This window comes from Hyperolius riggenbachi, chromosome 8 (genome assembly GCF_040937935.1).
Source record: "Hyperolius riggenbachi isolate aHypRig1 chromosome 8, aHypRig1.pri, whole genome shotgun sequence".
NCBI classification, from domain to species: Eukaryota; Metazoa; Chordata; class Amphibia; order Anura; family Hyperoliidae; genus Hyperolius; species Hyperolius riggenbachi.
Window position 1 is genome coordinate 280982899 of NC_090653.1, and position 13570 is coordinate 280996468.

The following is a 13570-nucleotide window of genomic DNA, read 5'->3' on the forward strand; positions in this document are numbered from 1 at the left end:
TAGACTAAATAAACCCAGTTTATCTAACCTTTCTCGATAAGTGAGACCTTCCATCCCACACATCAATTTTGTTGCTCGTCTCTGCACCTGCTCTAAAACTGCAATATCTTTTTTGTAATGTGGTGCCCAGAACTGAATTCCATATTCCAGATGTGGCCTTACTAGAGAGTTAAACAGGGGCAATATTATGCTAGCATCTCGAGTTTTTATTTCCCTTTTAATGCATCCCAAAATTTTGTTAGCTTTAGCTGCAGCTGCTTGGCATTGAGTACGATTATTTAACTTGTTGTCAATGAGTACTCCTAAGTCCTTTTATTTCCACCATGAATATTTACCCAAACGGACTCCACATCTTCGCAATCTTCCTCCATCTCATCGTTGAGGACAGCTGTAAGAGAATTCTTAACAAAGAGACAAACCCCTCCACCTTTTTTCCCTGTTCTATCCCTCCTAAACACATTGTATCCTTTTAAATTAGCTATCCAGTCATGGCTTTCATCCATCCATGTCTCGGTTATTCCCACAATGTCATAGCCTTTGTCATTCAGAATGAACTCTAGTTCGTCTATTTTATTTGCAAGGCTCCGAGCATTGGTTACCATGCACTTTATATTTTTACCACCACATTTACCAATTTTGTTTACATGAAATTGGCTACTTGAATTTTTACCAACCTCCTTAATCTTTACACTGTCCCCACCCCCCTCTCCACCCTCCATAATGATAGGTTCCCACTGTCTTTTTACCTCATCTTGTCTACGTATTGAGACTTTATCCTCCCGCCTCCCCCCAGATCCTAGTTTAAAATCTCCTCCAACCGTTTAGCCATCTTCTCCCCCAATGCAGCATGGGTCAGTCCGTGAAGGAGGAATCAGAGGGGTGTGTGTCACATTCTGTACACCGCACTGCAGATACAGAGGAGGAAAGTGCCACCACATGGCTGGCTGCAACTTCAGCTTCTCCAATGTATGGATATGAAATGATGGTGCCATGTCAGAGGTGAGAATTTGGTCACATAGGTCATGAGCCCACAAACTGCCTGCATGTAATTAAGCAGCCGGGAGATTTGAGAGCAGGGTAAAGCCGAAAAAAAGCTCGCCCTGCTCCTGCACAAGTCCCGGCGGTGGTAATTACTATTCCCCCTCCAGGCCACAATGGACTCAGAAGGTAGACATAATTCGGCTTCAAGCTATTGCCGGCAGTCGAATGATGCTGTTTTTATAGTAATTTGAGCTCTGTCTTTTGAAGGCTCCCAAATTACCGCCCGATACAGCTGTAATACAGCTGTAATTCACATTACGGCCTATGGCGGCGCACGTTGCGCCCAAATTTCCTGCAGCAGGAATTGATCCCAGCAAATGAGAGCTCTGTAAATCTATCAGCTAATCAAGTGAATGACATGTCTCCAAGAGAAAGGATCTGCTGATAGCGAGTCTCAAGGACCATCTGCCATTAGAAGCTCCAGCCAAGAAGACGAAAGTTGCCCATACACTTACTCGATTTCCTGCAGATAGACAGCAGATTAGATCACTGAGATCGAATCTGCTATGAAATCCATGCGCAAACGCTGACCATTCAACCGATTTCCGTCCGAAATCGATTGATCCAATCTGTGAAAATTGCGCTTGATCGCCGGCGGGTCGGGAGTGTGTCGATAGTGGCGCTCGAATGTCCGACGACCGACGCTAGCGGCAATACATTACCTGTTCTGCCGGCGCATGTCCCCGCAGTCCCTTCTCCGTGCTGGGCTCCAGCTGGCTTCACTTACTTCCTGTCGGAGGAAGTTTAAACAGTAGAGCGCCCTCTACTGTTTAAACTTCCCCCAACAGGAAGTAAAGTGAAGCTGGAGCCCAGAGTGGAGAAGAGACAGCGGAGACCGGGGATTCACGCCGGCCGCATCAGGTAATGTATGCGGGGGGGGGGGGGGCGACGGCAGCTCCACAGATTGTGAATCGATTTCATAGTGAAATAGATTCAAAATCTGTTTGCAGTGTAGGCAGCCAATAGACCCCTCTTTGATCAGATTCGATTACAGAAGAATATATCTGCCGGTCGATCTGGTGGCAATTGACCAGTGTATGGCTGCCTTTAAACCCTAAGGAGGACCTCAGTAAAGTCCTCTCCTCTGTGAAACCCATGCAGAATTATGGACCAGTCCCCTCACTAACTGAAGCCCAACCTTTGACCTCCATATTACCAAAAGCCACTCCCCGTATGTCTTCTCCAGTTTGATTGGCTCTACCTCATCCAATGATCCGTTCTCCACACGGAATCGGCCAGCCCTCTGAATCGCTCCATCTGCGTCACTGGAAATGAGCTGCCGGAATGGAAAGACAACATAAGGAAAGAAATTAGAAGGTGCAGGCCTCCAGACTAGATCATCTGTGCATACCATATTCTATACAACAATCATAATGTAAAATATTATAGATATATATATATATATATATATATATATATACACAGGATCTTCTCAAAAAATTTGCATATTGTGATAAAGTTCATTATTTTCTGTAATGTACTGATAAACATTAGACTTTCATATATTTTAGATTCATTACACTACAACTGAAGTAGTTCAAGCCTTTTATTGTTTTAATATTGATGATTTTGGCATACAGCTCATGAAAACCCAAATTTCCTATCTCAAAAAATTAGCATATTTCATCCGACCAATAAAAGAAAAGTGTTTTTAAAACAGAAAAGTCAACCTTCAAATAATTATGTTCAGTTTTGCACTCAATACTTGGTCGGGAATACTTTAGCAGAAATGACTGCTTCAATGCGGCGTGGCATGGAGGCAATCAGCCTGTGGCACTGCTCAGGTGTTATGGAGGCCCAGGATACTTCGATAGCGGCCTTAAGCTCATCCAGAGTGTTGGGTCTTGCATCTCTCAACTTTCTCTTCACAATATCCCACAGATTCTCTATGGGGTTCAGGTCAGGAGAGTTGGCAGGCCAATTGAGCACAGTAATACCATGGTCAGTAAACCATTTACCAGTGGTTTTGGCACTGTGAGCAGGTGCCAGGTCGTGCTGAAAAATGAAATCTTCATCTCCATAAAGCTTTTCAGCAGATGAAATATACTAATTTTTTGAGATAGGAATTTTGAGTTTTCATGAGCTGTATGCCTAAATCATCAATATTAAAACAATAAAAGGCTTGAACTACTTCAGTTGTGTGTAATGAATCTAAAATATATGAAAGTCTAATGTTTATCAGTGCATTACAGAAAATAATGAACTTTATCACAATATGCTATTTTTTTTAGAAGATCCTGTATATATAATGTAAGTTATAGATCTACAGAAGATATAATTTATATATCAGATCAAACATTATTGGCAATTACCATATTGTAATTAATTAGACTCTAAAAAAGGTTACCATACATCAGGCGACTTGGCAATTATTATAATCGAATTGGATGAAAATGGTTGCCGGCAAGTGCATGCCCGACCGACAAAACGACCAATTTCAGGACAGAAATTTGTCGCTTTGTCTATCATGCATGCTGCAAGTAGTCAGGGCGAAGTTGGTTGGTCAGGTGTGCAGCGGTACGGGGGCGATTTTCGAGTAAGCAACAAGACGACGAAATCGCCTGAGCCCGCTGCCCCCGCACCGCCGCTGCCCCCCCATGTATAAATGTGCCCCCCGTGTGCATTTATACGTTACCTGTCCTGTTTCATCCTCCACGTGGTGTCCCGTAACCTCTGGTGGCTATCTGTACACACTACTGGCGCATAGCATCTGACGTCAGACGCTATGCGCCGTAGTCAGATGCTATGCACCAGTAGTGCATACAGAATACCGCCCCAGAGGTTACGGGACACTGCGCTGAGGCTGCAACAGGACAGGTAACATATAGATGCAAACGGGGGCACATTTATACATGAGGGGGGGCAGTGGCGGTGCGGGGGCAGCGGGCTCAGGCGATAAGATTTCATACTGAAATCGGATGGGTCTATGTGCACCTTAAACAAACATACTGTCATTAAATTACATTATTTATGTTAATTAAATAGATCGGTAATATAATCTCTTACCCACCCTGTTTTAAAAGAACAGACAAAGGTTTGTGATTTCATGGGGGCAGCCATCTTTTTGGTTGAAAGGAGGTGACAGGAAGCATGAGACACAGTTCCAACTGTCCTGTATCCTGATCAACCCTCCCAGCTGTGCACACTAGGCTTCAAATCTCAAATTAAAAATAAAAAAAAAACAATTTTGCGCCAAAACAGCAGAAGAACAACAACATCTGAAATCCCATCATGCTTTGCATAGCATCAGGGGAAACATGCCCAGGCAGATTTCTTTCATTGTGGCGGAGCTTAGCTTCTGTGCAGCTAAAAATGAGGCTTGGGTAAGAAAAACAAAGTTCTGATGCTGTGAAACTGTTAAAGAAACACCAAGTCTTTTCACTGCTGCTGAGTAGATTTTTAATCTGGAGGTTCACTTTAAGGTCCATGCAATTACTGCATAGATGTCACCCGACAGGCATCAGCACCCGATCCCCCAGTTAACATCTCTAGGCCCAGCCTATACAGATGCGTATACGGCTCGGGGCTGCGCTTGTGCAGCAGGCGCCTGCGACCGTCCAGCTTTGCGGCAGTCACCGCTGCTTGCCAGAAGTGACCAACATCACCGACACAGGATGACTCCAGGGGGCTGCAAGAAGCCCCAGGTAAGGTAAACTATTTTTTTTTTATTTGACTTAAGCAACCCTTTAAGTCACAATCTATGTCTCCATATCGGTTTATTTCATAAATGACCTATCTTTATAGCTCAGTTAATATGTAAGGAGTCAGAAGTGACTCCGCCCTGATGAGTGACATTAAATATACACAGCTCTGGGCACAGGCCTCGGGCATATCGTCAGTACATGTTGGTGGACGCTGGGACTTAATATGCTGGATTCAGGAAGATGCTGGTGTATAATATGGCGGTCGGGAGATATTGCCTCTGTACGACTATAAATGAAACGCGGTTATTTCAGAGCCAGCCCGCGTTGTGCCTGGAAGGTCTTATGGAATAAACATCTCCCCTTCTGCGTTCTTCCAGGGTAAAGGGAAATCAAATTGTCTTTAATTAGAGTAATTATCGTAATGGCGTCTGTACCGCCACAATGCCAGAAGCTTCCGGAAGCCAGAAAAATGCCAGATAATAGAATCTGCAGCATCTGGCGTCTGTCACCGGGAGAATGCTGACCTTCAGCGTATGCATAATGTATACTGGAGGCTGTACATAACATCCATAGATGCAATCATTACTGTACACGCTGTCTGTATACATAGCCTATACATGGGCTGTACATAACATCCATAGATGCAATCATTACTGTACACGCTGTCTGTATACATAGCCTATACAAGAGTCTATACATAACATCCATAGATGCAATCATTACTGTACACGCTGTCTGTATACATAGCCTATACAAGAGTTTATACATAACATCCATAGATGCAATCATTACTGTACACGCTGTCTGTATACATAGCCTATACAAGAGTTTATACATAACATCCATAGATGCAATCATTACTGTACACGCTGTCTGTATACATAGCCTATACATGGGCTGTACATAACATCCATAGACGCAATCATTACTGTACACGCTGTCTGTATACATAGCCTATACAAGAGTTTATACATAACATCCATAGATGCAATCATTACTGTACACGCTGTCTGTATACATAGCCTATACATGGGCTGTACATAACATCCATAGACGCAATCATTACTGTACACGCTGTCTGTATACATAGCCTATACAAGAGTTTATACATAACATCCATAGATGCAATCATTACTGTACACACTGTCTGTATACATAGCCTATACATTGGCTGTACATAACATCCATAGACGCAATCATTACTGTACACGCTGTCTGTATACATAGCCTATACAAGAGTATATACATAACATCCATAGATGCAATCATTACTGTACACGCTGTCTGTATACATAGCCTATACAAGAGTCTATACATAACATCCATAGATGCAATCACAACTGTACACGCTGTCTGTATACATAGCCTATACATGGGCTGTACATAACATCCATAGACGCAATCATTACTGTGCACGCTGTGTATACACATCATCTATATACATGGCCTATACAAGAGTCTATATATAACATCCACAGATGCAATCATTACTGTGCACGCTGTCTATATACACCATCTATATACACGGCCTATACAAGAGTCTATACATAACATCCATAGACGCAATCATTACTGTGCACGTTGTGTGTACACATCATCTATATGCATGGCCTATACAAGAGGCTATATATAACATCCATAGACGCAATCATTAATGTACACATTGTCTGTATACATAGCCTATACAAGATGTTGTACATAACATCCATAGACACGGCCAGATTTATCAAGAGTGTCTGAGACAAATCATTGGTCGGTTTTTAGAAATCCATGCAGAACTGTCTCAGGTATCTTAAGAAATCATTAGATAGTGCAGATTCCTTCTAAAACTGTTGTATGATAGGAGGAGCTAGGAAGGTCTCTCAGACAATGCAGTGTGTGAGGGGAATTCCTGTTGCTGAGGTAACCAACACACCTGCTGTATTGATAGCAGCAGGCTCTGAGGAGGAATTCAGCAGGGGGAGGAGCACATCACAAATCATGTCTAGCCTGCACTCTGCAATCATGTCTAGCCAACAGTTCTACATCTGTAGAACTGCTATCAAGCACTGCTTAATCTGCACAAGTTTAGGGATGGGGATGGATTTGCACTTTTCTTAACAGTAGTGCAGCTCTAGAAATTCATGCTAAATTGCCACTATTACCTAGGATTTAAGAAGGTTCTTATTATCACGCAGAACTGTTCTCCCTGCTGGTTAGAACAGATTAAGAAGAAAAAACTGTTGATAATGCGTTGATAAATCCCCCCTCCCCCTCAGAGGTCATCATTACTGTATATACACACCATCTATATACATGGCTTATACAAGAGCCTATACATAACATCCATAGATAATGGTCATCATTACTGTACATGCTGCATATACACACCATATATATACATGGCCTATACAAGAGTCTATACATAATATCCATAGATAATGGTCATCATTACTGTACACGCTGTGTACACATGCCATCTGTATACATGGTCTATACAAGAGTCTATACATAACATCCATAGATAATGGTCATCGTTACTGTACATGCTGCATATACACACCATCTATGTACATGTCCTATGCAAGAGTCTATACATAACATCCATAGATAATGGTCATCATTACTGTACACTCTACATATACACATATACACACCATCTATATACATGGCCTATACAAGAGTCTATACATAACATCCATAGATAATGGTCATCATTACTGTACACGCTGCATATACACACCATCTATATACATGGCGTATACAAGAGTCTATATATAACATCCATAGATAATGGTCATCATTACTGTACACACTGCATATACACACCATATATATATGTATATATATATATATATATATATATATATATATATATATATATATATATATATATATATATATATATATATATACACATGGCCTATAGAAGAGTCTATACATAACATCCATAGATAATGGTCATCATTGCTGTACACGCTGCATATACATACCATCTATATACATGGCCTATACAAGAGTCCATACATAACATCCATAGATAATGGTCATCATTACTGTACATGCTACATATACACACCATCTATATACATGGCCTATACAAGAGTCTATACATAACATCCATAGATAATGGTCATCATTACTGTACACGCTACATATACACACAGTCTATATACATGGCCTATACTAGAGTCTTTACATAACATCCATAGATAATGGTCATCATTACTGTACACGCTACATATACACACAGTCTATATACATGTCCTATGCAAGAGTCTATAAATAAGATCCATAGATAATGGTCATCATTACTGTACACGCTGCATATACACACCATCTATATACATGGCCTATACAAGAGTCTATACATAACATCCATAGATAATGGTCATCATTACTGTACACACTGCATATACACACCATCTGTATACATGGCCTATACAAGAGTCTATACATAATATACATAGATAATGGTCATCATTACTGCACACGCTGCATATACACACCATCTATATACATGGCCTATACAAGAGTCCATACATAACATCCATAGATAATGGTCATCATTACTGTACACACTGCATATACACACCATCTGTATACATGGCCTATACAAGAGTCTATACATAATATCCATAGATAATGGTCATCATTACTGTACACGCTGCATATATACACTATCTATATACATGTCCTATACAAGAGTTTATACATAACATCCATAGATAATGGTCATCATTACTGTACATGCTGTGTATACACACCATCTATATAAATGGCCTATACAAGAGTCTATACATAACATCCATAGATAATGGTCATCATTGCTGTACACGCTGCATATACATTCCATCTATATACATGTCCTATACAAGAGTCTATACATAACATCCATAGATAATGGTCATCATTACTGTACATGCTGTGTATACACACCATCTATATACATGGCCTATACAAGAGTCTATACATAACATCCATAGATAATGGTCATCATTACTGTACACGCTGCATATACACACCATCTATATACATGTCCTATACAAGAGTCTATACATAACATCCATAGATAATGGTCATCATTACTGTACACGCTACATATACACACAGTCTATATACATGTCCTATGCAAGAGTCTATACATAACATCCATAGATAATGGTCATCATTACTGTACACGCTGCATATACACACCATCTATATACATGGCCTATACAAGAGTCTATACATAACATCCATAGATAATGGTCATCATTACTGTACACACTGCATATACACACCATCTGTATACATGGCCTATACAAGAGTCTATACATAATATACATAGATAATGGTCATCATTACTGCACACGCTGCATATACACACCATCTATATACATGGCCTATACAAGAGTCCATACATAACATCCATAGATAATGGTCATCATTACTGTACACACTGCATATACACACCATCTGTATACATGGCCTATACAAGAGTCTATACATAATATCCATAGATAATGGTCATCATTACTGTACACGGTGCATATATACACCATCTATATACATGTCCTATACAAGAGTCTATACATAACATCCATAGATAATGGTCATCATTACTGTACATGCTGTGTATACACACCATCTATATAAATGGCCTATACAAGAGTCTATACATAACATCCATAGATAATGGTCATCATTACTGTACACGCTGCATATACACACCATCTATATACATGTCCTATACAAGAGTCTATACATAACATCCATAGATAATGCTCATCATTACTGTACACGCTGCATACACACACCATCTATATACATGGCCTATACAAGAGTCTATACATAACCTCAATAGATAATGGTCATCATTACTGTACACGCTGCATATACACACCATCTATATACATGTCCTATACAAGAATCTATACATAACATCCATAGATAATGGTCATCATTACTGTACACGCTGCATATACGCACCATCTATATACATGGCCTATACAAGAGTCTATACATATCCTCCATAGATAATGGTCATCATTACTGTACACGCTGCATATACACACCATCTATATACATGTCCTATACAAGAGTCTATACATAACATCCATAGATAATGGTCATCATTACTGTACATGCTGTGTATACACACCATCTATAAACATGGCCTATACAAGAGTCTATACATAACATCCATAGATAATGGTCATCATTACTGTACATGCTGCATATACACATCATCTATATACATGGCCTATACAAGAGTCCATACATAACATCCATAGATAATGGTCATCATTACTGTACACGCTGCATATACACACCATCTATATACATGTCCTATACAAGAGTCTATACATAACATCCATAGATAATGGTCATCATTACTGTACACGCTGCATATACACACCATCTATATACATGTCCTATACAAGAGTCTATACATAACATCCATAGATAATGGTCATCATTACTGTACACGCTGCATATACACACCATCTATATACATGGCCTATACAAGAGTCTATACATAACATCCATAGATAATGGTCATTACTGTACACGCTGCATATACATACAGTCTATATACATGTCCTATACAAGAGTCTATACATAACATCCATAGATAATGGTCATCATTACTGTAAACGCTGCATATACACACCATCTATATACATGTCCTATACAAGAGTCTATACATAACATCCATAGATAATGGTCATCATTACTGTACATGCTGCATATACACATCATCTATATACATGGCCTATACAAGAGTCTATACATAACATCCATAGATAATGGTCATCATTACTGTAAACGCTGCATATACACGCGATCTGTATACATTGCTCATACAAGAGTCTATACATAACATTCATAGATAATGGTCATCATTACTATACACACCATCTACTGTATACATGGCCTATACAAAAGTTTGTACATAACATCCATAGATAATGGTCATCATTACTGTACACGCTGCATATAAACACAGTCTATATAAATGGTCTTTACAAGAGTCTTTACATAACATCCATAGATAATGGTCATCATTACTGTACATGCTGCATATAAACACCATCTATATACATGGCTGTCAGGGCTGCGGAGCTTACCTTCGCTCCAGCCGGCAACAGGGTCCCTGCGACTTCCGGGTCGGCCGGCCGCATTGTTGTGGATGACGTCAGAGAAGCAAGGTGGACGCACGCGCTATCGGCATCGCACCTCTTATACTCTTCGGAAGCATGTCAGCTGACAGCCCAGTCAGCTGACACGCATAGGTCCACCCCTGGATGCTGATTTGCTGACAGTATGGGGGTGTGCCTGTTCTGTCATCCCAGGCTTCTTAAGCCTTATCCTGTCAGTCTCACGTTGTCTGTTGTAGCTAACACTTTGCAGTGAAGGCTTCAGACCTTAGTCAGTCCGTGTGTGGCTTGAACCGGCAGGACCCCAGGTATTCCACACTAGCTCAGATTATTATTTTTGATTATTACTGTGTTTGACTTCTGCCTGTTTCTCTGACTTCTCTTTGCCTGCCGATTCTGTACCTCTGCCAATCTGATCTGTTGCAGACCTCTGCCTGATTACTCACATTGTATTTGCCTGCCGATTCTGTACCTCTGCCAATCTGATCTGTTGCTGACCTCTGCCTGATTACTCACATTGTATTTGCTTGCTGATTTTGTACCTTACCAATTTGATCTGTTGCTGACTTGATTTGTTTGACCACTCTCTTGATCTGTACTCAGTGTCAGTACTGCCTTCTACTGACACTGTCTGTAAGACATTTCCCTTTTAGGGAACGTCTGATATTTGACTGTCTGCTAGTGCTCTCACACACTAGCAGATCGTTACAATGGCCTATACATGGCTATATGTACTACACCAGGAACATTAGCTTTACAGGAAACACAGCGAGTCGAGGAGTGTATACATAATATCCATAGGCAATGATCATCATTACTGTACATGCTGCATATACACGCCATCTATATACATGGCTTATACAAGAGTCTATATATAACATCCATAGATAATGGTCATCATTACTGTACATGCTGCATATACACGCCATCTATATACATGGCCTATACAAGAGTCTATACTTAACATCCATAGATAATGGTCATCCTTACTGTACATGCTACGCCCAGTCTTCTCCCCAGAATCGTTTTCCAGCCGGGTGGCATGAAAAAGTAGGAGGGTGGGGTGTGAGAGGGGGATACAGGCCCGGCACAGCTCTGCTTACAGTATAGGAGGAGGAGGAGGAGGAAGCAAGCCAAAGACAGACGGGTGCTCACCAAGATTAGGCGGGTGGAGCACCAGGCTAAAAGAGCCTGCGGTGAACACTGCCGCCATCTATATACATGGCTAAATGTACTATGCATAATGTATACAAGAGGCTATATATAACATCCATAGGCAATGGTCATTATTACTGTAGATGCTGTCTATATACATAGCCTATACAAGAGTCTATACATAACATCCATAGGCAATGGTCATCATTACTGTACACAGCGTCTATATACATTGGCTATACATGGCTATATGTACTACACCAAGAACAATGAGCTTTACAGCAAACACAGTGAGTTCAGGATTCTATACATAACATCCATAGATGCAATCTATACTGTGCCGTTCTGATGTATATCACAAACTAGCCTTTAGTACTATAAGTGCAATGTGCATATGACTGTATACACAACCTATATATGGCTGTAGATTGGAGAACACTGTTACGATGTGGCAGCCAGGGTTGCCCCCTGGTATTAGGTAGCCCCCAGTATAGGTAGCCAGAAGTACCCTCCAGTGGCCAGTTGTGACACCCTGTATAGGTAGCCAGAGAAGCTGCCAGTATTAGGTAGCAAGATGCAGCCTCTCCCCAGTATAGGTAGCCGGAGGAGCCCCCAGTATTAATTAACCCCTCCCCACCACCACCAGTATAAGAAGCTACAGGAACCCCCAATATTAGGTTGCCAGATGCCAGTTTAAAGCAAGTCGCCCTGCGCAGTAAAGCGGACCCAATCGGGCTCTGTTATTTCCACCAGAGCCCATCGTAAAGCTGCTATTGCACCTGGGCTGGAACCAGGAAGGTAAATATTAACATCGCCCATGTTCGGGGGCTTCCTGCCCTAGGTCCTGGAGGGTGAAGAAGATGGGGGTAGCCTCATTAGGATCCAGAGACTTCTCCCTCTCTAAGTAAGTACCCCCCCGGGGCACTTTTTCGTTTTTTACAGATTCTCTTTTAAATGCCCTCCCGGTACAGGTAGCCTGATGACCACTACAGTAAAAGTAGCCAAGTGTAGAAGAGCCCCCCCCCCAGTATAGAAGATAGGTAGCCAGAGAGCCCCACAGTATAAGTAGCCAGAGATGTCTCCTCCCCTCCTCCCAGTATAATTGCACATAGATGATACATACAGATTCCTGGGCACGATGTGGGTACCCTGATCTACATGAACAACAGATACCATTCTTATATGTATTTCGCTGTGAATTCCAACCATCACCAACGTACACTGAATTCTATACATAATATCTACGTATGCAACCTACAGCGCTATTCACCACTGTGCACGCCATGTATAAGATCTGGTACGACATCTATAAACATAATCTATACTTATCTATATGAATAGAGACCATCCCTGTTCACATTGCATGTATAGGGTTGTACAGGGCTGGATTTAGCATAAGGCACTGTAGGTACGGGCCTACAGGCGTCTGATGATCGAAAGGCGTCTCACTCTGCTCTTCGAGTGCCTTCCTCCCTCCTTCCCTATGCAACTTAATACTGAGGGTACCTCTGGTTACCTAATGCTAAGAGACACCAGTAACTACCTATGATGGACAAGGGAAGTAAGGGAGAAGTAACAGCTGGACAGTCAGCACACTACTTGTGGTTT

At 41.2% G+C, this 13570-nt stretch overlaps 1 protein-coding gene across 6 annotated transcripts in view; it reads right to left on the minus strand.

Annotated features, from left to right (window-relative positions):
* The window catches only part of GARNL3 (GTPase activating Rap/RanGAP domain like 3), a 258342-nt gene that overhangs the window by 77665 nt on the left and 167107 nt on the right, over window positions 1-13570 (minus strand). For all 6 annotated transcript variants that reach the window (XM_068249011.1, XM_068249007.1, XM_068249009.1 and 3 more), the window contains one exon: window positions 2243-2317. In XM_068249011.1, the coding sequence (XP_068105112.1) occupies window positions 2243-2317 (75 nt within the window). The remainder of the gene's footprint in view (window positions 1-2242; window positions 2318-13570) is intronic.